Source organism: Apodemus sylvaticus, chromosome 7 (assembly GCF_947179515.1).
Source record: "Apodemus sylvaticus chromosome 7, mApoSyl1.1, whole genome shotgun sequence".
Classification (NCBI taxonomy): domain Eukaryota; kingdom Metazoa; phylum Chordata; class Mammalia; order Rodentia; family Muridae; genus Apodemus; species Apodemus sylvaticus.
The window spans coordinates 15,054,602-15,079,557 of NC_067478.1; the positions used below are offsets into that span (position 1 = coordinate 15,054,602).

The following is a 24,956-nucleotide window of genomic DNA, read 5'->3' on the forward strand; positions in this document are numbered from 1 at the left end:
CGGGATCGCGTGGGGGGGGACAGGGTCGTCATTGGACGTCCGCAGCCCAGCGCCAGGGCTTTGCTACCTGTAGCTAAGGGCTCCGGAGCTCTGCAGCACGGCTCTCCCGACGATGGCCGGTTCTCGCGAGAACGCAGCTAGCTCCCTTGTCCGTGGCCGCTTCCACAGCTTGGGGAACATCATGGACGCTTTCGAGGACTATGTCTGGCCGCGGGCGACCTCCGAGCTCATACTCCTCCCGGTCACGGGTCTGGAGTGCGTTGGGGACAGGCTGCTGGCGGGTGAGGCTTGGTTGGCTCTAGTCGTGCTAGCGGGCGAAGAACTAGGCTCTCCCCTGGGGCGGGGGTCGCACCGGACAAAGGGATGCCCGAGGAGGGGGATGGGCGCGGGCTGGGGACTGGCGGCGGGTGGGGTGAGGTGGGGCGGGATAAGGCAGGTTCGGAGGTGGCGGGAAACATAGGCCAGCGGGAGGAGGGCGGGGCTCGGAAGACAAAAGTCTGTCCTAGCAGTGGCAGCTCTTCATAAAAATGCAGCGTGGAAAGGGTGGACAGAGACGCGGGGAGGTGTGGGGGACGTCGTCGTTCCATGGTGGGGGAGGGGCGTTGCACCTGTAGGTGAACGCAGATGATCCAAACCTCTGGAGAGGAAAAAAAAAAAGAGCAGCCTCAGGGGGTGTGGCAGGGGTGTGGCTTCTGGGGAGGGTGAAGCTCCGCCCCCAAAGATGAGGGGGCCAAAAATTTGCTTTCTGAGTAGAGCAGTATCCAGAGAGGCTGGGGCTGAGGTTCCTCTTGAGAAGGTTGGGGTTCTGAGCTAACTGGGTTAGTAATCGCATGCCCCAGTGACAGGTTGTAAAGGTCTGAGGTGGATCTGAGGTGCCGAGTGTCCTGGATGAGCAGTATGGCCTGCCTGGTACGGAGCCATTGGCGAGGGTGGTGTTGGGTTTTACAGGGGCCCTTGCCACTGACAATTAGGCCTTGGGTCAGCCATTATTAGCGCCAGCAGGGTTGTATGTTTGCCTTGTGGGGAGGGTATACTCTAGAGTTGATAAGGGTGTTGGGGGAGGGGAAGGGCTGGGGATGGGCAGAGGCTGGTAACTAGGAACTCTGACAGGTCTGGGGAGGATGAGATCGTGGGAAATGGCTGCAAGATGACCAAAAAGGAGCTGAGAGCCCCATTCTGGAAAATGTCTGTGTTGATCTGGGTCTGTGGGTTCTATACACATGTATGCCGTGTAAGAGACTCCCCAGGAAGTATGTGAATCTGTATAGAGGGAGGCCCTGGACAAGCTCCTCTGAGCTTAAGTTAGGAATGTGCCTAACCAAGAAGATATTAACTTCGTTTCTTTCTTTCTTTCTTTCTTTTTTATTTTTTTGGTTTTTTTTTTTTTTTTTGATTGACACAGTCTTTTCCCTAGGGGGGAGGGAGAATCAGGAAGACGCATATAGAGGCAGAGGAAGCTGAGAATTTGGACTAGAGCAGATGGAGGGTTTTTCAAGACAGGGTTTCTCTGTGTAGCCCTGGCTGTCCTGGAACTCACTCTGTAGACCAGGCTGGCCTCGAACTCAGAAATCCACCTGCCTCTGCTTCCTAGAGTGCTGGGATTACAGGCGTGCGCCACCACCGCCTGGCTGTTAGCTTTGTTTCTGCTGCGTTAAATGCTGTCCAGGTTCTTAATAAGGACACCTCATCTCTCCTGCCCAGTCTCAGTCTCATACAAGGGATAGTCTCACAGCTGGGTGGGGCCAGAATGCAAGCCTCACCCCTGTCTGCAAAGTGTGGGCTACTTTTGTGCGCGCGTTGCACACACACACACATACACACACACACACACACACACACATCCGCCTCTGACTAGGCACAGGGATTAGACTGCTGCGGGATGCTGATGATAGGCTGAGGGGTGGAAAGGTTGACACAGCCTTTCCCCCCGGGGGAGGAGAATCAGGAAGATGCATAAAGAGGCAGACGAAGCTGAGAAGTTGGACTAGAGCAGATTTCCCATCTGAATGGAAGAATGCTGTGCATCAGAGGGAATCCCGGTGGCTGTCATCAAGGGTGATGGATAGCCAGGTGTGACGGCACACTGCTACCGTCCCAGCAGATGCGAGGCTGAGGCAAGAGGATCTTGAATTCAAGGCAAACCTGGGCTCTCAGAGAGAGCCTTAAACCAAGAGACTAAGAGGAGTGTGCATCTGTAATAGAGGTCCAGCTGAGGGGAGGGGTAGTAGGATTCTGGGTCCTGGTACATTCTGAACCTATTGCTAAGGAGTAGCCGGCCAGCTCATCTGCTGCGTCCTAGGGTTAGGCACGCCATCCTCATGTGGCTCTCTGCCTCTGTCTAGGTGAGGGGCCTGATGCACTGGTGTACAGCTTGGACTTTGGTGGGCATCTCCGCATGGTGAAACGAATCCAGAACCTGCTTGGTCACTTCCTCATCCATGGCTTCCGAGTGCGACCAGAGCCCAAAGGAGACCTGGACTCTGAGGCCATGATAGCTGTGTTTGGGAGCAAGGGCCTCAGAATTGTGAAAGTAAGCTGGGGTCAAAGCCACCTTCGAGAGCTCTGGCGCTCTGACCTGTGGAACATGTCTGACTGGATCTGGGATGTGCGCTGGCTTGAGGGTAACGTAGCCTTGGCCTTGGGCCACAACTCGGTGGTACTGTATGACCCAGTGATAGGGTGCATGCTACAGGATGTCCCCTGCACAGACAGGTGCACCCTCTCCTCAGCCTGCCTGATTGGAGACACCTGGAAGGAGCTGACCATAGTAGCAGGTGGCATTTCCAACGAGCTCCTGATCTGGTATCCAGCAACTGCTTTAACAGACAAGAAACCGGTGGCGCCTGACCGGCGGGTTAGTGGACACGCGGGTGTCATCTTTAGCATGTCCTACCTGGAAAGCAAGGGCCTGCTGGCCACTGCTTCGGAAGATCGGAGTGTTCGTATCTGGAAAGTGGGGGACCTCCGGGTGCCTGGGGGTCGGGTTCAGAATGTTGGCCACTGCTTTGGACATAGTGCCCGTGTGTGGCAGGTGAAGCTCTTAGAGAATTATCTTATCAGTGCAGGAGAGGACTGTGTCTGCTTGCTGTGGAGCCACGAAGGTGAGATCCTTCAAGCCTTTCGGGGCCACCGGGGCCGAGGGATCCGGGCCATAGCTACTCACGAGAGGCAAACCTGGGTAATCACTGGGGGAGACGACTCGGGCATCCGGCTCTGGCACCTGGCAAGCCGCGGGTACCCAGGCTTGGGCGTCTCCTCTCTGTGCTTCAAATCCCCTAGCCGGCCAGGTGCCCTCAAGGCTGTGACTCTAGCTGGTTCCTGGCGAGTACTGGCAGTGACTGATGTAGGGTCCCTGTACCTCTATGACCTGGAGGTCAAGTGCTGGGAGCAGCTGCTGGAGGACAATCGCTTCCAGTCCTACTGCTTGCTGGAGGCAGCTCCCGGGCCCGAGGGCTTCGGGCTCTGTGCCTTGGCCAATGGGGAAGGTCTTGTCAAGGTTGTCCCCATCAACACCCCCACCGCTGCTGTGGACCTGCACCTGTTCCCGGGGAAGGTCCACAGCCTGAGTTGGGCCCTTCGTGGGTACGAGGAGCTTCTTTTGTTAGCATCAGGCCCTGGTGGGGTAGTAGCCTGCCTGGAGATCTCCGCTGCACCCACTGGCAAAGCTATATTTGTCAAGGAACGTTGCCGGTACCTTCTTCCCCAAAGCAAGCAAAGATGGCACACATGCAGTGCTTTCTTACCCCCGGGTGACTTCCTTGTCTGTGGGGACCGCCGTGGCTCTGTGCTGCTATTCCCTGTCAGACCATGTCTGTTCAAAAAACCTGGGGCTGGAGGCAAGGCTATTACTGCAGCTGAGGCCCCTGGCGCTGGTAGTGGCAGCACTGGGTCTGAGAAGGTTGTGACAGGAATAGGCCCGGTCTCAACCCTCCATGCTCTGCATGGGAAACAGGGTGTGACCTCTGTTACCTGCCACGGTGGCTATGTGTACAGCACAGGGCGCGATGGCTCCTACTACCAGCTCTTTGTACATGGCGGCCACCTCCAGCCAGTCCTAAGGCAGAAAGCCTGTCGAGGCATGAACTGGGTAGCTGGGCTTCGGATGGTGTCCGATGGAAGCATGATCATCTTGGGTTTCCATGCCAATGAGTTTGTAGTGTGGAGCCCCCGGTGCCATGAGAAGCTGCATATCGTCAGCTGTGGTGGGGGGCACCGCTCCTGGGCCTTCTCGGATACTGAGGCAGCCATGGCCTTTGCCTACCTTAAGGATGGTGAGGTCATGCTCTATCGGGCTCTGGGTGGCTGCATTCGGCCAAACGTGATTCTCCGAGAGGGTCTGCATGGCCGTGAAATCACATGTGTGAAGCGGGTGGGCACCGTGACCCTGGGCCCTGAATTTGAGGTCCCCAACTTGGAGAATCCTGACTCCCTGGAGCCTGGCAGTGAGGGGCCCGGTCTGATTGACATCGTGATAACAGGCAGTGAGGACACTACTGTCTGTGTCCTAGCACTTCCTACCACCACAGGCTCCGCCCACGCCCTCACCTCGGTCTGTAACCACATCTCCTCTGTGCGAGCCCTGGCAGTGTGGGATGTTGGCACCCCAGGTGGCCCACAGGACACTAGGCCAGGGCTCACCGCTCAGGTAGTGTCTGCAGGGGGTCGAGCCGAGATACACTGCTTCAGCATCATGGTCACTCCTGACGCCAGCACCCCCAGCCGCCTGGCGTGCCACATCTTGCACCTTTCGTCCCACCGGCTAGATGAGTACTGGGACCGGCAGCGCAACCGGCACCGGATGATCAAGGTGGACCCTGAGACCAGGTACTGCGGCCTCCCTGGCGTGGGTGTGGCGTGGGGTCGTTAGGGGAGCTCTGAACTCCCTGTGGCCTGACTGCAGGCCCCTTGTTGGTCTCGTCCTCCCTGCAGGTACATGTCTCTTGCTATTTGTGAGCTTGACTCCGACAGGCCTGGCCTCGGGCCCGGCCCCCTTGTGGCTGCCGCCTGTAGTGACGGAGCAGTGAGGTAAGCTCCTAGGGCGGAGGAGGAGACAAAGGGTGTGGCTCACCAGGACGGCCTCTGAGCTGCCCATCCCTCTCCTCGTCCCCAGGCTCTTTCTTCTGCAGGACTCTGGGCGCATTCTGCATCTCCTTGCTGAGACTTTCCACCATAAGCGGTGTGTCCTCAAAGTCCATTCCTTCACACACGAGGCACCTGACCAGCGTCGGTGAGAGGCGGTCCTCCCTGGGTCGGGTAAGGGCTCCTCTTGTCCTTGCGTCCCTTTTCCTGAGCCGATGCCCTCTCCTGCCTTCCAGAAGGCTGATCCTGTGCAGTGCAGCTACAGACGGCAGCCTAGCCTTCTGGGATCTCACCACCGCCATGGACCGAGGCTCAACTACCCTGGAGCTCCCAGCACACCCTGGGCTTCCCTACCGTAAGTACCCTGACACCCCTCATCACCTCTCACACATGATGAAAGCAGGAGCCTGACAGCCACTCTCTTCCTCCAGAGATGGGCACCCCTGGCTTGACCGTCCAGGCCCACAGCTGTGGGGTCAATAGTCTGCACACTCTGCCTACCCCCGAGGGTAACCATCTTGTGGCCAGTGGCAGTGAGGATGGTTCCCTGCATGTCTTCACGCTTGCTGTGAAGATGCCAGAACAAGAAGAGGCTGACGGGGAGGCTGAGTTGGTACCCCAGTTATGTGTCCTAGAGGAATATTCTGTCCCCTGCGCACATGCCGCCCACGTGACAGGTGTCAGGATCCTCAGTCCCAAGCTGATGGTCTCGGCCTCCATAGACCAACGGCTGACCTTCTGGCGTCTGGGATGTGGGGAGCCCACCTTCATGAATAGCACTGTGTACCATGTGCCTGACGTGGCTGACATGGACTGCTGGCCTGTGAGCCCTGAGTTTGGCCACCGCTGTGCTCTGGCAGGTCAGGGACTTGAGGTTTACAACTGGTATGACTGAGTTATCCCATGGAGGGGTGAGCACGGGCCTGACACAGACAGCAGAGCAGGGATCGGCTGTCTTGTGTCCTGCTCGGTGTGTGTGAAGAGGTGGGGCGGTACCACAGGTCCTTGGAAGTATTCCAGTAGGGTGTTGCTAGGTGGACCAAGAACATGCCTCACTCTCCACAATAGGATGAAACTGTATTTATTCCGACTTTAAGTGCCCAACATCTGTGAGGTTTTGTCTTTTCCCCAGTTGATGCTTTTATAAACATTCCCAGTTATTGGGTCCTTAGATGTGGCTCAGCGGAGGGAGGCCCAGCATAGCCAAGCCTGTGTGGAACACCTCACGCACTGCCCTCAAAAGCTGTAGGCGAGCAAACATCTGACCAAAGAGGTGTGGCCGAGGTTCCTGAAAGAAAAGCAACCAGGCACATCCTCATTCCCGTGTCCCCACCCTTGGCCACAGACCCTCCCTTGCTGAATGCTTACCCCTAGAATGTGTACTCGGTTGTAGTAGGAGCTGAAATCCATGCTGAGCTGCACTAGGAACTTGCACACCTAGAGACAGACGTTGAATCGTTGAGCTGTTGTCTTGTTTTCTTGTGTCACAACCCAGAATAAAGAATAGCGTGTGTAGTGTCCTCTGTGCCTTACCAGCTCCGTGCGAACAGGGATGTGGTGCCCTGGGCTGCTGGCCAGGCTCACAGTCTGGCCCAGCAGGTCCAGGAACGGAAGGACACTGTTGAAAATCAGCAGCCACTCCCCCTGTGGGAGACAGGGGTGCTAGGGAGACAGGTCCAAGCCTTTTGCTTGTAGGCGTTTATCAGGACGGACAGGACACTCACCTCATCATGGAGTAATGAGAAATCCAGACTGTTCACACTCGGAAAAGCGGGATACAGACCTTGTTCCATTCCATGTTTGTAACCCTCGAAGAGTGTGGCAAGGCGGGCACAGTTGTACATGACAAAAGTCCCACTCTTTGTGCCCTTTGTGGAGCTGGCGCTGTGGGCTAGGAGGAGCTGGGGAATGGGGGCATGGCTGCAGAGGGCACGGGCTCCGCACACTGCATCTGCAGCCCTGGAGAGGGGAGGCTCCCAGGCTTACCTGGTTCTGTGGGGCTGTGCTTAGCATCTCAAATTTGATGGTGGCCACAGAGAGGATATCGAAGGTCTCAGTCCAGGCGGGGTCTGGGGTGAGAGATGTAGGCTGGTCAGTGTCTGAAGACGAAGCACACAGGGTGGAGGTGCACATGACACGCAGCGTCTCCTGGGAATACCTTGTGCCAGGTCTCCGCCATGCTTAAGGGATGAGGCCTCACACACCTGTGCATGTCTGAGCCTAGAAAGGAAAGCCAGTAAGGAAGGTCCCAGTGAGAGCTGTACCCACATCTCCACCATTCCTGGCTGTGGGTGGCATCCCTTCCAAACTTACCTGTGGTACTCGGGGGCAGACATCTGGCTGGGGGCTACACCAGCTACTTTCACTGGGCCACACACCACGTGCTTCTGTGAAAGATTGGAAGGGCTCAGCCCAGCCGGCACCACTCTCCTGCCTCCAGGAACTTCATCAGTTGCTTTCCCGATCTGTACCCACCAGCCTTACTTAGTACCTCTCCTCAAGACACTGTCACACTTTTTCATACAACTACACAGTCACAGGACATTTGCACCTGCTGCATGGGGCCCCTAAGGTCACATCAGTTTCTAAATGGTCTTACAGTCTCTCTGAGGTTGAAGGTGGCTTGTCTTTGGTAGGTAACCAACCTGCTTGTGAGGAGCCTGGTCATCCAACTTCTGCCAAAGCAGATCCAGCTTTTGTTGCTGGAATGCCTCCTCACAGCTCACCACATGCATAACTATGCAGTCATCGACACCAGCATCTGGACCCCTAACCTGAGTAGAGATGGGCCGGTTACTACAAAGATGCACAAGTCCAGTTTGGGCAGAGGTCAAGACCACCACTAACCGGGCCTGGGTGGCCACCCTCTGGCCAATGGCGCACAGCTTCCTGCAGTTCAGACAGCACAGAGAGCAGATCTTCAGTCACTACAGAAAACAGAGGTGCTGAAGTGCTTGGCAGGGCAGAGAGACGACCCGACCCGTGTTCTGGCTTTTGCCCTACCTAAACAGTGGTCTATGCTGGGGTCATAGCCAGCAGCATGTCTCTGTTCGGCCAGTTCCTTCAGACACAGTCGGCCTAGGACGCCAGGGGGCAGTGTCTCCTCAGAACCATTAAGGCTCGCAAGAACACAGGTCCTCAGGGTTTCGGTCGAGGTGCTGCTGGTCGAGGCAGTGGGCCATTCCACCCGAAGTTTCTGGAGGAAAGTTGACATGTGAGGGTCCAGCACAGGGGGCACTGAGCACACACGTACTCTGCAAAGCAAGAGAGGCTGTCTCAGTCTGCGAACCAGGCTTAGATAACCACGACTCCCATCTTTTCTGTCCCCAAAGCTTCGGTCTTTTGCCATTATAGCCTCGAACACTCACTCACCCATGAGCTCGCAGCACCCGTCCTAGGAGGTCGGCCACGAGCACGGCACGCAGCTGGCTCAATCGGAGCGTACCCGGATTGCAGCGCAGTGCTGGGCAGTGTAAGACAACTCGCGGGCCCGGTGAGGGAGGTTTGGCGGGGGTAGCATAGGAGGCCAGGGCACCGAGTACGCGTTCGAAGACTGCGGGCCGCTGAAGTTGGAGCGATAAGCCCGCGGGTGTCGGCGCGCAGCGCAGTACAGGGGCCACTCCCGGACCCTGCAGGCAGGAGACCGCACGGAACACGCACTCTGGCACCTGCAGGCAGATGTGTGTGTAAGTGGACCGGAGTTGCGTGTATCCGGCTAGACATGCCCGACAGGCGCGCACCCACCTGCCCGTCCCCGAAGCGCGCCTGTAGCGCGCTGCGCGGTGCCAAGAAGTCTCGGATACGAAGGTGCCGGGCGTGCGTTTCCTTAAACCACACAGGGCTACCAGGCCCTATGGCTGCATTAAGGGCCTCCAGCGTTTCCCCAACCCCAAGGCGCCCGGTCGCCATGGCGACCGGAAGAGTAAGTGGAACAGGAAGTAAGTTATCCCTAGAGCTTCCGGGAGGTCCGCCTGTCGTGGGCGGGGACCCGAGCGCTGGAGCATGCCAAGTGAGCGTACATTCTACCCGCGCCTTTAGCTCTCCCTCCCCATGGCTCTTCATGAACCCTAGCCCCCAAATCTGAGGGTCCATTTTTCCTTTTTTAAAAAATCGTCACTCTGAATTATTTTCATAACGGATCGTTGTTACCAGGCAAGACACTTTGCCACCAAAGCTTCACATCTTTGTGGGTTTTTTTTTTCTTTTTTGCCCCATTTAAACAAATTAAAGGTCAGACGCACGAGACGAAATGTCAAAGGAATAAGACTGTCTCATTAATGACACTTTCTTGTTTTTTGAGATAAGGTTTCACTGTATAGCCGAGATTGGAATTCTCTTTGTGGATCAGAAAGGCCTTGAACTCAGAGATCCACCTGCCTCTGCCACCTGAGTACTGGGATTAAAGGCGTGTGCCACCACTCCTGTCTTCCATTAAAGACCCTTTACTGCCTACTGGAAAAAGTAATGTAACAAAACAAACTTTGTGTTCTGATTATTGGCAGGCATTTCCGCGGCTGCGGTATGGGATGTCTTTATTCTCAGTAAAAGCCCAATCTGAGAGAATTGCCCATCTTGATACCTGTGGAATCAGAGTCATCATAATTTCTAGAATTACCAGCCTTTAATGTTTTTCCTTTAAACTGGTGTTACCAGCACCTTTGGTTCTTTAGGCAACTGGCCCATTTAAGACAGTTTAAATGTGATCATGAGAAGCTCCAAATAAGCAGAGATCTCAGGTAGAGCATGCACGCGGCAGGCAAGCTTTTCTCTGTCCAAACGCTTTCGTTTCAAAGTAAAGTAAAACTGCACTTCCCCCAGTGATGAATGAATCCAACTGGTGAACTTTGCTCTGGAGAGGAGTGAAATCTGGTGACAGGAAAAAGTTCGGGAAGGCCAGGGCTGTGAGGCCCTGTTTGGGAGGTGCCGAAAGAGCACTGGGCGGACACGACATTCCCGATGGCTTTTTAGGTGCCCACTCAACGGGAGTGATCGTGTCATTCCAAAGCACTTTCCATGCTGTGGGTTCAGCTGCTAGCAGGGTTGGGACCCAACAGCAAGTTGGTGATTTTAGCTACTCTCCCTCCATGAAGACGGTTGGGGTGGTTTTTCCCCAGGAAGTGAAGAGCTATCTTTAGCGAGCTGCGGGCTGGGCGGCCCTGTGGGACTCACCGCCATTGCGGCCCTACAGAGAGGACCCAGGACCTCCCTCGTCAGAGTTCTCCAGGGATTCCAGAGAGGGCCATCAGCCCGAGCTCTTTTCGTCGTCTCTGCCTGCCACCATCAAGTCTGGGGTTGCACCTGAGAGATGGAGATCAGAATGGCCCAGTAGTGTTTCTGAGGATAGAGACCACCTTATCTGGGCCAGGGCGCTGCTCAGGCAGGAGAGCAGGGAACGAAATCCAAGTGCAGCTGGAATGCTCTGGAGACAACAGCTGCTTTTGGGATTCCGTTGCCCGCTGTCCAGCCGTTGGAGGAGGGCTCTTGCTCCCAGGTCACTCGCCCTGAGGCCAAACCGGAGCCCGCCCATCCCTTCCCAGTGGTCTGACTAGGAAGGAGTAGGTGTTTTAAACCAGTCTAGTGAGAATGAGCCGCTCACCTGGGCCCCAGAACAATAGGAGAAGGTGGGGCATCCCCCTGGACGAGGTCCTGATCCTGATCCGGATTAGATCAGAAGGGCAGGATTAGCCCTGTGAGTCCCAAGCAGGAGCCACTTGTACCGGGCGGGCTTCGGAATCCGTCAAGAGGGAAGCGATCTCGTGGGACCCGAGAGGAAGTAAACCGTGTGTCCACTTCTGAGACACCCCAAAGCTTAGGACCCTTTGTCCGGTGACTCTGCCAGCTCACGAAGTGCCAGGGGCCAAACTGGCCCACATAGCAGGACAGCCTCCCCGCAAAAACCCATTGCAACCTGCCCTGCAAGAACCCCACAGCCAAGCCCCAATTGTGTCGAGCATCCCACCCGTCTAGTCCAGCGGATAGAGAACGCGACAAAGTTCCTTCTGCCAGGGCAGAACCGGTGCGCAGAGATGCCCACGCCGCGGGACGCCAAGGACTCATGCGCCAGTAGGCCCTAGACTCAGCTCAAGACAGGGGGAGGGAGACTCTCGGTACGCGCACGCAGGGCGCGCGAGGACCGGGTGGTGCTCCGGGCGCTGTCTACTTCACGTCTGCTCCGGTCTGGCCCAGTCAGTCCCACCCGAAGAGCTACTCCAGCACAGCCGTGGCTTGCCCTTCCGCTGGCTCTAGCTGTCCCCAGACTTGGAGCCATTTTAAGGAGAAACCATCTGGCCACACCCCCTCGCGCTGCCGGGAAGCCAATCCACGCTCGGCCACGCCTCTCCCGGAGCGCTGCGCCGTCGCCAACGGTCGCGCGGGTGACGGTTGGGGAAAGCAGCGATTTCGAGACTAGCCAGGGAAACCTTAGCCATGCGCCCCGCCCTCGGAGCCCGACTCTCCAAAGCCTGGGATTAGGGGCCTGGAGGCTGGCACCACACCCTGGCCAGGTGTTCATAACTGGACCAGGTGCGCAGCTGCCCCGCCCTGGTCCCCGGGAGCCCGAATAATGGCTGAGAGTCCCAGGAACAGGCCTTGGCGGCGGCCTAAACAATACCCCGAGGGCGCCCGCACTGGCAGGTGTTTCCCCCCCTCCTCCTCAGGGACTGTCGCTGGAGGCCTGGGGCGGCCGGGCGACAGGTGCTGACACCCCGCTTGGGGAGACAGGCTCCGTATTGGCCCACTGTGCCGGCCAAGGTGCGCGGTGCCCTCCGGGACGCAGGGGGCGCTGTGGCCGCTTTGAGACAGGCGACTCTGCCCCAACGACCGGGTCACTCCGCGCCATTGCAGCCATGGCCACTGCTCTAGGATTTCGCTGCCTTTACCGAACGCGACCCGCGCCGCTCTGTCGGCACGTCGATCGGCTGTGGTGAGCACTCCCTGTCCAGCCTCTGACATGGCCTCGGACCTTTCAGGCCTGGCCATGAGCTCCTGACTTTAGTCCTCCGCAGGAGGAACCCGCGGCGGGGACACCGCCTCTCTCCTGCGGACGATGAGTTATACCAGCGGACGCGCATCTCTCTGCTGCAAAACGAGTTCCCTCAGGCCATATACATCGACAGCTACAGCAGCAGAGGTTTCACCATCAGCGGAAACCGCGTGTTTGGCCCTTGCGCGCTGCTCCCGCAGACGGTGGTCCAGTGGAACGTGAGCCTTCCCCTACATTAAAACTTAGCGCCAAAATCCACTCCCTCCTAGCAAATTTAGCTTCGTGTTGTTGCCCCTGAGTTAAGGCTGTATAAGTTGACGTGTTGAATGGCCTCTGCTACCATACAGGTGGGATGTCATCAGGATATCACTGAAGAGAGCTTCTCCCTTTTCTGGATGCTGGAACCTAGGATAGGTATGCGGCAGTGGATAGCACTGGGTCCTAAGTGACCACCTTCTGTACCAGACCCTCAGCGTTTGGTTGTCCCCACCTTTCTTAGAGATTGTCGTGGTCGGCACCGGAAACAAGACTGAGCGGCTGCACTCTCAAGTACTCCAGGCCATGAGGCAGCGGGGGATTGCTGTGGAGGTTCAGGACACGGTAGGTCTTCAGACATGACAGTTCTATCTAGTTCAGGCCTGCTTAGGCCAGGCATGCTAATCCTCACGATGTTCTCACTGCAGCCAAATGCCTGTGCCACTTACAACTTCCTGTGCCATGAAGGTCGAGTGACAGGAGCTGCCCTCATCCCCCCGCCTGGAGAGACTGCACTCACTTCTTTGGGTCAAGCCTCAGAATGAAACATCAGCAACTGTCGAGGGCACTGTGCATGGATGGTTCCCCAGTGCTTGCTTTCTTACTCTGTCTGTCTTTTGGCATACCATGTTTACCCAGGATAATTTATATGCCTCTTATATTAGTTGTGTTGTGGGTTTGGCTGCTGATGGAGGGGAATGGGGATTAAGGGTTTTCACCCAGACAGTGGAGGATCCCTGGTGGTCACCATCTACTTTGCTCATACACAGATTGGAAGAGACCCCAATAGCTTTCCTGACTTCTTTTAGAAGTAGAACAGGAAGTACACATGGATGGCACAAGGCTCTGTCACAAGTGAGAAGACTATCCTCTGTGAGCATGTGTGATGGTGGTGACCACAAAATTCCAAGTGCCCCTTGAACTCAAAGATCAGTTGTCACTTTTTCCCAAAAATTTTATTGAAAAATCCAAGGCATATACTGGATCTGTTTTCAGAAGAGCCGTTTCTCGTACCTGTAGGGAGAAACCATTTTGAGTTTGAGGAGGGAGGAGGGTGTCTGCGGCTGGCAGGAGCCCCCCCACGCATAGGGCTACTTACGAATGGAGGCTGTGGACACCTCCTTCCACCTGAGCCGAGGATGTTCTCTTCTCAAATTTAAGTTCCCCGGAGTACATCATGGCTCTGGAGAGAAGCAGGTATTAGTTAGATGCATGCAGTAGTGGGCCATGCACTACTTCCTGATTCTTAAAAGTCCCAGCTACCCAAGCTCACCTGACTTGGGTTAAACTCTTGGCACCAATGTCCTGACAGGAATGCTGGATGCCAGCAATCAAGTAAGGAACGAACTTGTGGATAGACCCTTTGTCCTGCACTGCCCCTGAAACTCCTTGGGCCACTTTGATTTTGTCAGCTTCACTGTTGAAAGAGGCAGACACATGCACAAAGTTGCCAAGGAGATGAGAGCAGATGCGGGATTGGGTGGACTGACTGGTTCGCTGATCTCACCTGAAGTAGCGGTTCTGACTGCTGAGGTGCTTGTCCATGGCATCGAGAGAGCCCATGCCTCGGTACTTCTTGAGCCGGATCCCATCTGAGAAGAAGTACTCACCAGGGGCCTCAGTGGTGGCAGCCAAGAGGGAGCCCATCATGACTGTGGACAGACAAGTGACCTAGAGGCATCACCTGAGAAGTACCGGGAAGGGAACCCCAGCCAGGCTCTAAGGTTACTAGGCCTCACCTGTAGAAGCCCCGAGAGCCAAAGCTTTGGCAATATGACCCACATTTTGGATTCCCCCATCAGCAATAACAGGAACACCAAAGCGACGCGCATATTCCGAGACCTTGTACACTGCTGTGGCTTGGGGCCGCCCACAGGCCAACACTGTTGAGAGATGGAGGGACAGATGGGTGTGTAATACTGGGATAAGGGGATGCAAGGGGAACTGTGAGCTACTCACACGACCCAGCAGCTCTGAAAGACACCTATACCAAGTCCACAGCTGATGAGATGTGTTTGGGATGGATGGCTACTACCCATCTGCCTTAAATAGTACAAACACCTGTGTGGGCTTCACCTCTACATGTGCTCGTGCACGTGTGCAGGGCCCAGGGCAGCCTCAGGCACATGCAGTTTATAGCAGCCGGGAAGCCCCGCCCAGCTGGTATCAGATGTGGCAAGAGTCACCGTGCAGTTAGTATCTAGAGACGCCAAGTCAGGCCTTGACTTTCCTGCATAGTGGACAGCTCAGGCGAGATCAGGGCAGTGGTATATAGAAGAGAGCAAGTTCAAGAGTTGGTTGTTGAGCCACGCCTACTGCAGAGCATGTGGACAGAGCAGGGCCTGCCTCAGGAAGGAGGTCCTGCTCTATGAGCACCCTAGGAAGGAGCTGTGATCCCAAGCAGCCCCCAAACCATGGTCTGTACATGTCTGCCCTGCCCACCCAACAGCACCACAAACCCTGGGAGCTACAGCTACAGTCAACCAAGCAGCCGGGCAGTGGGCAGCTGGGCCGGGCCAGTGGGCCGGGCCGGACTTACTATAGCAGCCCGAGACAGTAGAAGGGCATTTGGGGCTGTGGGACTTTATGTCTGGTGGGATCTTGGGAGCCACTAAATAAAACAAACAGACCAGAGTTTAGAGAGGGCACAGAGCAGGAGCAAGGAGGCCAGGCGAGGCAGGGAGTGGCAGGTGAGGGATGACAAGAACTTGTCTTGCTTCCAGCCATGTCACCCATCCAAGAGGCCTGTGTGGCCCTAGAGTCGCCCATGTTGGAGGAGTCAAGTGTAGTTCCCCTAAGCCCCCGATCAAAGTGTGAGTTACCTTCCTGGGTGATGCAGATGGAACCACTTCCCATGCCGACTCGAAGAGCATCCACACCTGCATCTATGAGGTTCTTGGCTTGAGCAGCAGTGACTACTACAGTGAACAGAAGGGCTAATGAGGGTCCAGGCGTAGAGAGCGCGCATCTCATCACCAGTTTAGTACTCCCTTTTCTTACCATTGCCTCCAATGACCTGGAGATTGGGGTACTTCTCCTTGATGTACTTGATCATGTTGATCTGGAAGATGGAGTTTCCCTGGGAAGAGTCCTAGAACGGGAAGGAAGTTCTGGCTATACCATCAAATGGCAAATCACAAGTCCAGTCCCACCCTACTTACAATGGAGCTTACCAAAACCACCACATCCACACCAGCAAGAGCCAGTAAGTCCAGCCTGTACTTGTCATCCTCATGGGTGCCAATGGCTGCCCCACACAGTAGTTGCTTTTTGGCATCTTTGGAAGCCAGTGGGTAATCACGATTCTTCTTCAGGTCTGTGCGGGCAATGATGGCTACCAACTCATCATTTTCATTCACAATGGGCAACTTTCCTGAAGACAGAGCAGGACACAGGTCAGGTCCTGAATATGATCTCTGAGCCCCTCCCACCTCTTAGGTTAGGACTCACCCTTTTTACTGCGCTGCAGAATCTCGTTTGCCTCTTTTAGAGTGACGCCAGCAGGGGCTACCACCAAATCTTCCCTCTTAGTCATGATCTAGGACATGAGTCAGGAGGCAGAGACCAGTCAGACCAGGACCCTCCCTCGCCCACAATCCGAAGACCACCATGATCATGTACATAGACCCAAATCACCCCTCCTGAAATGGGGAAGGAAGCACCAATGTTAGCAGACATTTAGTCACCAGAGTCCTGGCAAGGAGAAGGGATGCAGACATCCCATGAAGTAGTAAGTAAGTAAACGTAGCTGGGCATTTTTCTTGGACAGAAAATGAGGCCATCAGCGGGGTCAGGTAGCTTAAAAGAAACTGCATGCTTTCTCAAGTCTGGGTTCTTAGACCTTGTTTCTCCTCGGCCAGTGGCACCTACCTCTTCCAAGAAACGGTCATGCTCTTCCTCCTTGAGGAAATCAATGTCCCTTGAGGAGATGATGCCCACCAATCGACTCCCCATCCGGCCTGTATCTGTGATGGGGATACCACAGAAGCCATGCCTGGCTTTGGCCTCAAAAACGTCACGTACACGATCCTTGGGGCTAAGAACCACTGGGTCAGTGATGAATCCCTGTTCGTATTTCTGGAAGGCATGGTGAGAAGGTCACTGCATCTTTGAAATCACTGTCATCAGGCTCCTGGTCTAAAGAATAAGGTCCATGCCTGACTGTCCTGTACAGTTGAGCAACAGAACCACATCAAAGCCTCAAACAAGGGCATAGGTGGGCTGGAAGCACTGTGGAAGCTTACGATACGGGGTCTGGGGTCTTCCTCCTCAGTAACTGAACCTCACAGCAGACAGGACACTTAGCAAAACCAATCCTCCAACGCCACCCCACGCCTGTGACTGCCAGGGTGTCTGGCCACGGGGCTTGCCCTTGCTAACCTTCACTTTCCGAACTTCATTGGCCTGGAACTCAGGTGTGCAGTTGTGGTGGATGAAACCAATACCTCCTGTAAGCTACAGGATGAACACTCAAGTAAGTGATAAAATAAGAGGGACAATTTTTGGCTATAAGATGACACCCATGGCCCTCAAGCCTCACCGCCATTGCGATGGCCATTCCTGCCTCTGTCACAGTGTCCATAGGTGAGGAAACCAATGGGGTCTTCAGTGTAATCTTCTTAGTTAGAGCAGAGGTCAAGTCCTGAGGCGATAAAGAACCAGCAAAAGAAAATACAGCTTATTCCATCACAGGAGCCCCGGGGTGATCTGCATGTTCACCAGGAAGACCATCACATTGACTTTACACCTCAGCTCAAAGCCCAGTACGGTGCAGTAGCTCACCCATCCTAAATGTTTACCAACCCAGTTCCTAGAGTGGGCACAGTGGCACATGCCTACTGTAATCCCAGTACTCACTCAGAAACAAGACGGAGGTCTGACACTAACAATTAGGGGTCAGCCTGGTCAACATAACCAGTGCTTGAGCAGCCAAGGTTATAGAGGTAGGCTCTCTCAAAAATTAAACAGAAACCCAGTACCTTATACTCACCACCTGATCTGCAGTGAAGTCGATATACCCGGGAAGAATGAGAAAATCACTGTAGGAGGGAAACAGGCAGGGCTCTCAGGCTTGTGACACCAAGAAACTTGAACTCCATATATCATCCCGAAAAACTCTTTTGAGCAGCGAGTTGTACTGAGCACGTGTGACACAGGCCAAGATGTCACTAGGTGGATGCCACCGAGGTGTCATTAGTGCTACTGCACACTAACAATTCCATATATCCAGGGAACTGAGTCTCAAGACTCAAGTCTTAAGTACTATTGAAAGCACCCTCTAAAGCCCTGCCCCTGCTTCACACGTCAAACTCATTCTCCGGTGAAAGGTAATTCCCGGAACCTGTTCCCCATCCGTTCGAGGAGAGCTTCAATCAAGCCCTCCCTCCTCCGGCCTCCTCCCCAGCGTGCGGCCCTCGCCTCGCCCAGATGGGTGCCCTAGACCCGCACTTGTAGGTGAGGCCGTCCCCGCAGTTGAAAAGCTGCTGTGCGGTGAGCCCGTCGTCCGGCACGTAAGAAGTGCCTCCGCTGATCAGGTAGTCCGCCATGACCAACGAGGGACGGACACGCGCCTCCGAGGACCGCGCCGCAGAGGCCTCGGCAATCCGGACCGCGCCAATATAAACTAGACTATTCCGTCACACGTCGCGTGCGTCACTGACGCCAGGGCGTAGGGCGTGCGTATTGAGTGCCCCTCCCCGCATTGGGGCGGGGCTAGCGGAGATGGTTAAAGGCGTGCTTATCGCCTTCCCCGGCCTAAGGGCAGAGGGCTGCTTCCTGTCCCGCCCCTCTGCGTCCCTCCTCCACAGGACACCAAACCATTCAATTAAGTTTTGTTTCCACTTCTCCCGCAAAGCTCCTCCCCCAAATAAAGACACGTTCTCCAGTAGCTTGTTGAAAAGACGTGCTTGTCATTCTTAATAAACAACTAGAATAAGAATACATAAGAGAAAGAGTGGTATCTTTATATGATACACAAGTGTATGTTACAAGAATTCCATCAGGCACAGGAGCCTCAGTTTTAAGGCCTCAATGTTAGGCCAAAAAAAAAAAAAAAAGCTTGGTAAAGTTTTTACTTTAATATCTATGTCACTTGTCATAAAGAAGGGTGTAATAGAAATTGTCTTTAATAAAAATCATAATTGAAGTTCCCCTCATTTTTCTTCCATCAAGATGCTAAGTTTATGTCTGAGCATTACAAAACAAAACAAAAAAAAAAACACCATGGCTCTGAGTGGTCTGTAAAGTTTGCGGGTCCAGAGTGAAAGGTGGAGATCTCCAGGAGGGTTGAATCACCATCATCAGCCAGCTCCATCTTCTTTGTGGAAGGGAAGGCCTTATATTTCTCCATACAGTCCAAGTCGCTTTCCCCATGCCCCAGACAAAAGAAAAAGAGAAAGGAAAAAGCCAACCACTTCCTAGGACACCAGGTTCTCAGAAAGCCCAGATCCCTATGAACCAGGGGGTCTGCCCATTTTATGAAGATGCAGAGAGGGCAACACTGTCTTTTACATTTTGAACAAAAGTAGCCTGAAAAGCATAACTACAAATTAAAAAAAAAAAAAAAAGAAAAAAAGAAAGAAAAGATGGAGGCCTCTCCCTTAGTGTAAAAGTCTATCTGGTTTTTCCTGGATTTTTTTTCCTGTGGCTGAGGCACCTCAGTGCATGGTGGTTGCGTTGGCCACGGCAATGGCTTCTTGAATTTCTCGTATAACCAGGATCCGGGTTAGCATCTGTCCCATCTGTTCTCTGCTGATAGGCTGGACTGAGTACCAGATTGGGCTGTTGGGAGCTACAACTGGCTCAGGTGTCAGGTAAAAGGTGTCATTTCGGCCTTTCACACTCTGGGGGCTGAAGAATAATTTCAGTAAGTAATAGCATAATTTTAAACCATTCTAGTTTGAGCCTCCAAAACAATTTCAGGTTGAATTACTTTAAGCACACAGACTTTAGCATCTAGAAGATCCAACTGTTTAAGCACACTGTTTTCAACTGAGCAGCAAAGGCCAAAACCCATCTCTTTTTTTTTTGTTTTTTAATTTTTCTTTTTCTTTTTCTTTTTTTTTCCGAGACAGGGTTTCTCTGTATAGCCCTGGCTGTCCTAGAACTCACTTTGTAGACCAGGCTGGCCTCGAACTCAAGAAATCCACCTGCCTCTGCCTCCCAGAGTGCTGGGATTACAGGCGTGCGCCACCACCTTTAAGATGGCTACCAAAAACCATCTTATCTGGGCTCATTTTGCCTCCAGCCTACAGTCTGTACCTCTTCAGTATTCAGCACACTCCAGCATCATCTGACAGCCATTCATCCATGCATTCAAAATGTAATGAACACGTGTCAGCTCTATATTGAGTACAGATGTTTAAGTAAGTGGGCAGGTTCCTGACAAAGTTATACAAATATGTAAGAACTGATACTAGGTAAGTGCTACAGAGGAAACAGCTGAGGACAAAGGTAGGCAATCTAAATATGTTTTATTGGAGCTGCTAATAATGTCCAGAAAAGAGAAAAAATAATGCCCTTGGATGTAAATATGGCTATAGTCTTTTAAAGTAGCAGTAGTGAACTAGCAATGCAAGTGCATTAGAGGATTGTTCATCGTGTGTATTTATAGAAAAGTGAGGAATCACTGAAGGTTTTATTCTAATGAAAGTATCCAATAACCACAAAGACCCATAAACACAAAAGCTCTTCTGACATTGATATGAAGAGGATGCACCAACCTATTATGAAAAGAAAACAATCAGGAACACCCCCAACACCCGTATGCTGATGGTACCAGTAACAAACTTTGAGCCAGTGACCATGTGATTAAATCACTATGTGATTTTAAAAGTAAAAGCCTTTGTACCTTTATACCTCTATGAAAAGTCCTGTCAGAGCCTGTTGTGGTGATGTACACTTTTAATCCTAATACTGTCAAAGGCAGACAGATCTCTTGTGTGAGGCCAGCCTGGTTTACAGAACGAATTGCAGGCCACCCAAAGCTACATGGAAGAGACAATGTCTCAAAAGTGGCTAGCAGAGTTCATGATCCTTTTATATTATAGTGTTATGTATATTCCACATCTTGGCAAATCAAATGAACTTTATTTCTTTGGCTAGATATGGTGGAACAGACCATTACTCCCAGAACTCAAGAGGCAGAGGAAGATAGATTGTGTCAATTCAAGCCTGAAGCCAATCTGATCTGAGTCTCAGGATAACCTAGGTTATACAGAGATGTTGTTTTGGGACTCCAAACAAAAAGTTATTTCTTTGATAGTACTGGGGACTCAATTCAGAGCACACCAGACAATCACTCTAATCCTGAGCAACACCCCCCACTTCTCTTTTAGTATCTGTGTACATCTTTATTATTTTTGTCATTTTCAAGACAGGGTTTCTCTGTGAAGTCTTGGCCATTCTTGAACTCAGAGAGATCCATAAGCCTCTACCTCCGAAGTGCTGAGATTAAAGGAGTGTCCAACCACAGCAGAGTGGCATCTTTATTAAAGACAAGTTTATCTTGTCATGGGTAGGCAGTTTGTAGTTCTATTCTGGAATCAGGAGTTCAAAGTCATACTCCCACAAACACACACATACATTTAGTGTACAAAGCCTCCTCACCATTTGAAGAGGTAGAAATCGTAGAGCTTGATGGGACACCTTAATGGGTTCTCTGGATTTTCTGTTTGTTCTGCATACATGTCATCTGTAACTATTTAAAAAACAAACAAAAAAGTAAGTTCAATTGCCAGGATTGTAGAGAGCCTTATTGGGCTGTCGTGCCACCTGGCAAGAGCCTGACATTGGTCAAGGACAAGGTTTCAAGCAGGAATCTGACATTAGGGCATGATAGAGAAGTTAAGTTTAGGCAAGAATCTGATGTTAGGCTATAACAGGGAAGTAGGTTAAGGCAGCAATTTTAACCTTAGGGTGGAACGAAAGAAGCAGGCTTCAGTCAAGATTCTGGGCTTGGACAAGGAAGAATTGTCATGGGACTTTGCTTATTGCCTTGACTATTTCGTGTTTACTGTCTTGCTTGTTCATTGCACTACTACTGATCTTAATACATGCAAGTAATGAAAGTGGATTGGAAATTATTAAACCCGCCTTCAGTCTCAGAATTACTGGGGTAATGCTACAGCATTGTCTGTCTCTTTTAATTCTCCCTCCTGCGCTAGAGAACCCATTTACTGACTGAGCAGCGGGCTTGGTCAGACAGGATCCAACTGGGAAAACTGATTCAAGTTACGCTCTGACCACTAGTAATTTGGCCCCTGAGCAAGGACAAGCATGTGTGTGGGCGTCAACACACACACACACACACACACACACACACACACACACACACACACAGGACAGATCTGGCACGGTAATGCAAACCTACATATTAACTTTAGGCATTCAGCCACCCAACACAGAAATCCTAGGTTAAAGAAGAAAGGGATGAGGAGTGGACAATGCTGGAGGGAAAAGCTATGTTCTCTAGGGCATGCTTGATTCTATGAAAACTGTTTAGAGCTTTTGGCCAAGAAAAAGGAAGCGGATAATTTCTGCCCAGACCACCTCAACTTGCACACACATTCCCACTGACGAGTACGTCTGGCTGTATTTTTAGTTCCAGTTCCTACCTTTCTGGCCAGTCTGATGTATTCCAAGGGCCTTAAGGTAGCGGATACTCGTGCTTTTATCCTTGGGATTTGAGGGGCTCTTCTTTGTCTGTCTGAGGACCTTGGAGAAAGCCAGCTTCATGTGCTGATCTACTGTCTTCAACAGGAAGTACCTGGACCACAAGTACAAGCAAGGCAAAAAGAGGGATGCCAGGAGGATACGATAATTTACCTTCTGCCCATCAATGACTCAGATAACCACTCCCCACTCCCAGGATCTAGGTAGGGCCATGTTCAAGCATACCATCCAGAGAAAGAGCCCATCAATACAGATTGAAGGGGATCTGGCAAGGCTGCCTGCCCCTTACCACTCACTACACACAAAAGCAGCTAACTGGAACTCTTAACTAGCTCAAAATTTCTCAAATGTATCAGAGGAATAAAGAAGTCCTCTTGGTTTTCCCAGGTGTCACTGGGTAGCTGCCAGTAGTAGTTTCTAGAATACTTACTTGGTGTTAAAGAACATGAGGGTGGTCAACAGTGTGGAAGGGGAATGTGCCCCAAGCTGCTTGCATTCCCACAGCATCTCTTCAGTCACATGGCTGGGCAGAACGTAGCCTAGGTGGAACAGAACACCATTGCAACCCCTGGATGATAAAGGTCCACAAACACAAGGACCAGAAGAGGCAAAGACTACACAGGGACTGCCTTATGGCAAACATCACTAGGGTGTAGTTAAATAATCCAGAGCTAGTTAAAACACAGATCTGGGGCTAGAGATGGCTCAGAGGCTAAAATCACTGGCCCCTCTTCCAGAGTACTCTGGTTCAATTCCCAGCACTCACATGGCAGCTCATACCTGTCTGTACTTCCACTTCAAGGGGATCAGACACCCTCAACAAAAACATACATGCAAGCAAAACATCAATGCCCATAAAAAAAAAAAAATATATGGAGAGAGATGGAGAGAGTTGGCTCAGTGGTTAGAGCAATCTGGAAATGAAGATAGTGCAAGAACACTTGACTGATTTTCCAGAGGTCCTGAGTTCAATTCCCAGCAACCACATGGTGGTTCACAACTGGGATCTGATACCCTCTTCTGACATAAAGTATACATGCAGATGGAGCACTTAAATACATAAAATAAATAAAACAGCAAAAACAGATGCTTGGGTTGTAATTAAATTTCTTTTGTAGGCCCTGACAATGACTACTTGTTTCTAATTAAGTTTCAAGGTGACAGAAAACTGATGCTACTTAAAATTTTTCTTCCTACTCGCCTCAATCAAAGATGATTAGCAAAAAAGAACTCTGGAAAGTAAATTACTTAAAGCTACAACCCAAGCTCTGCTTCTAGTCTTTAAGGATTTATGCAGCAGATGAGTGTTTTGCCCCAGTGTATGTGTGTGCCTAAGTGAATGTCTGGTGCCCCTGAAGGTCAGGAGATGGTATCTGATCTCCTGGAAGTGGAGATGGTTGTGAATTACCACGTGGTGTGGCTGGGAGTTGATCTGGCTTCTCTGCAAGAGCAACAAGTGCTTATAATAAACCTTGAATTCTCTTCTCCAGCCCTCATGTTTTCAGGGTGCTACGGAACAGAGATTCGAAACACATACATCTTATACATTTACTATCTCTGGTTAGCAAGGCAATTTTATGAATAAAAGAGAAGGCTGATAAATTACTCCAGTTTCCTCCAAAATAGCACTTATTACTAATACCCAAGTAAACTTACAGCTACGGGGTTCAAAAGGGCAACAGTCTGAACCTGAAAAACTAGAAACACACGGTTTGATCTGACCATTCTGGCACCTTTGTGTGCTCAAGTCCTTTAAAGATGTGCAACTGTTTTATACTAGGAACATGTTTAGCAAGCAGATGAGCTGACACAGCCTAGTCTCCAAAGACTTTTAAAATTATATAGTCAGGAAGTGAAGATAACAATTCTAGAATGAAAAACAAAACCAAAACAAAAATAAAACCATCCTATTACTACTTTAAAGCACATTTATTTCTTAAGACATTTCTAGATGGTTTCCTGTTTCTTTGATTGATTGATTTATCAATTCAGGGTCTCTCCCTAATGCTTAAGCTGGCCTGCGACTGTAGCTCAGGCTGGGCTGGAACTTATAATGTTACCTAACCTCTCATTCTGGAATGTTGAAAAAAAATTTTTCCCCTGAGACAGGGTTTCTCTGTGTAGCCCTGGCTGACCTCGAAATCAGAGATCCGCCTGCCTCTGCCTCTCAAGTGCTGGGATTAAAGCCGTGTGCCACCACTGCCCAATGTTGAAATTTTACTGTCCAATTATGCCTGTCTTTGGCCTCATGCTGGTCTATTGTACAATGTATATTGTACAGTAGCGCAGTAGCAATGAGAACTGTTTTCCATTTCCCAGACAAATCTGAAGCCCTTTCAACATAGGATGAATGGCATAACAGAGCATTCTCTACAGTAAAAGCCATCTCAGGCAAATGACTGCATATTCTACTCTTCTTGGATTACTTTGCCACCAACTCTCAGCTGCTGTTGCACCATGTCTGCCTGGACACTGCCATGCTCCTGCCTTGATAATGGAGTCAAGAACAGAAGGGACAGCCGGGCGGTGGTGGCGCACACCTTTAATCCCAGCACCTGGGAGGCAGAGACAGGCAGATTTCTGAGTTTGAGGCCAGCCTGATCTACAGAGTAAGTTCCAGGACAGCCAGGGCTACACAGAGAAACCCTGTCTCGGAAAACAAAAACAAAAACAAAAAACCCAAAAAAAACCCAACCCAACCCAAAAAAAGAACAGAAGGGACTACTGGGGTAATTGATGCTAATTAGTGGGAACTGAGAAATCAGTGGTGATCGAGACCACCATCACTGAGGTGAAATCTGGGAAATCTTTTCTGAGAGCACAAAGAAGCTAACTATGTTCCAGAGATAGCCAAAGTCGTACCTAGTGCTGCAGCTGTACTTGGTGATGTGTATTGGCTTTGGAGTCATGAAGAGCAGCTATGAGAGGCCAGGAAGGCCACTGAGGAAGGTGCAGCCTCAGTTGCAGT

At 51.9% G+C, this 24,956-nt stretch overlaps 5 protein-coding genes across 14 annotated transcripts in view; 2 read left to right on the forward strand and 3 right to left on the reverse strand.

Moving 5' to 3' along the window:
- The first annotated feature begins 15 nt into the window (after nucleotides 1–15).
- Wdr6 (WD repeat domain 6) lies at nucleotides 16–6,045 on the forward strand. Its single transcript, XM_052187231.1, has 6 exons — nucleotides 16–281; nucleotides 2,343–4,824; nucleotides 4,930–5,025; nucleotides 5,111–5,227; nucleotides 5,316–5,434; nucleotides 5,511–6,045. Exons 1-6 carry the CDS (start codon nucleotides 113–115, stop codon nucleotides 5,972–5,974), a joined length of 3,447 nt encoding a protein of 1,148 aa, XP_052043191.1. The 5' UTR covers nucleotides 16–112; the 3' UTR covers nucleotides 5,975–6,045.
- Nucleotides 6,046–6,144: 99 nt separating this feature from the next.
- Nucleotides 6,145–11,334, reverse strand: Dalrd3 (DALR anticodon binding domain containing 3). 4 transcript variants are annotated; one of them, XM_052187242.1, is made up of 12 exons: nucleotides 10,676–11,331; nucleotides 10,249–10,377; nucleotides 8,452–8,747; nucleotides 8,083–8,333; nucleotides 7,927–8,006; nucleotides 7,725–7,853; nucleotides 7,393–7,466; nucleotides 7,238–7,299; nucleotides 7,066–7,148; nucleotides 6,804–6,980; nucleotides 6,613–6,723; nucleotides 6,145–6,516 (listed from the first exon to the last, which is right to left on the reverse strand). In XM_052187242.1, exons 2-12 carry the CDS (start codon nucleotides 10,252–10,254, stop codon nucleotides 6,316–6,318), a joined length of 1,470 nt encoding a protein of 489 aa, XP_052043202.1. In that variant the 5' UTR covers nucleotides 10,255–10,377; nucleotides 10,676–11,331; the 3' UTR covers nucleotides 6,145–6,315. The 4 variants fall into 4 exon arrangements, with proteins under 4 accessions (XP_052043202.1, XP_052043201.1, XP_052043203.1 ...); XM_052187241.1 differs by lacking the exons at nucleotides 10,249–10,377; nucleotides 10,676–11,331 and adding an exon at nucleotides 8,824–9,024 and having other exon boundaries at nucleotides 6,145–6,367; nucleotides 6,448–6,516; XM_052187243.1 differs by lacking the exon at nucleotides 10,249–10,377 and having other exon boundaries at nucleotides 8,083–8,275; nucleotides 10,676–11,334.
- Nucleotides 11,335–11,438: 104 nt separating this feature from the next.
- Nucleotides 11,439–12,980, forward strand: Ndufaf3 (NADH:ubiquinone oxidoreductase complex assembly factor 3). Its single transcript, XM_052187252.1, has 5 exons — nucleotides 11,439–12,001; nucleotides 12,084–12,279; nucleotides 12,409–12,475; nucleotides 12,561–12,661; nucleotides 12,745–12,980. The coding sequence occupies exons 1-5, from the start codon at nucleotides 11,925–11,927 to the stop codon at nucleotides 12,859–12,861; spliced, it is 558 nt and encodes a 185-aa protein (XP_052043212.1). The 5' UTR covers nucleotides 11,439–11,924; the 3' UTR covers nucleotides 12,862–12,980.
- A 270-nt stretch (nucleotides 12,981–13,250) lies between these two features.
- Impdh2 (inosine monophosphate dehydrogenase 2) lies at nucleotides 13,251–17,945 on the reverse strand. Of its 2 annotated transcripts, XM_052187244.1 has the most exons (15): nucleotides 17,765–17,945; nucleotides 17,307–17,355; nucleotides 16,857–16,958; nucleotides 16,697–16,771; nucleotides 16,187–16,393; nucleotides 15,767–15,854; nucleotides 15,490–15,689; nucleotides 15,317–15,407; nucleotides 15,139–15,234; nucleotides 14,856–14,927; nucleotides 14,056–14,199; nucleotides 13,824–13,968; nucleotides 13,590–13,733; nucleotides 13,416–13,499; nucleotides 13,251–13,330 (listed from the first exon to the last, which is right to left on the reverse strand). In XM_052187244.1, exons 1-15 carry the CDS (start codon nucleotides 17,860–17,862, stop codon nucleotides 13,309–13,311), a joined length of 1,617 nt encoding a protein of 538 aa, XP_052043204.1. In that variant the 5' UTR covers nucleotides 17,863–17,945; the 3' UTR covers nucleotides 13,251–13,308. The 2 variants fall into 2 exon arrangements, with proteins under 2 accessions (XP_052043204.1, XP_052043205.1); XM_052187245.1 differs by lacking the exon at nucleotides 14,856–14,927 and having other exon boundaries at nucleotides 17,765–17,943.
- Nucleotides 17,946–18,205: 260 nt separating this feature from the next.
- Nucleotides 18,206–24,956, reverse strand: part of Qrich1 (glutamine rich 1) — a 36,314-nt gene continuing 29,563 nt past the window's right edge. For all 6 annotated transcript variants that reach the window (XM_052187233.1, XM_052187232.1, XM_052187234.1 and 3 more), the window contains 4 exons: nucleotides 22,419–22,527; nucleotides 21,931–22,082; nucleotides 20,924–21,014; nucleotides 18,206–19,165 (listed from right to left, as the gene is read on the reverse strand). In XM_052187233.1, the coding sequence (XP_052043193.1) occupies nucleotides 18,973–19,165; nucleotides 20,924–21,014; nucleotides 21,931–22,082; nucleotides 22,419–22,527 (545 nt within the window). In that variant the 3' untranslated portion in view covers nucleotides 18,206–18,972. The remainder of the gene's footprint in view (nucleotides 19,166–20,923; nucleotides 21,015–21,930; nucleotides 22,083–22,418; nucleotides 22,528–24,956) is intronic.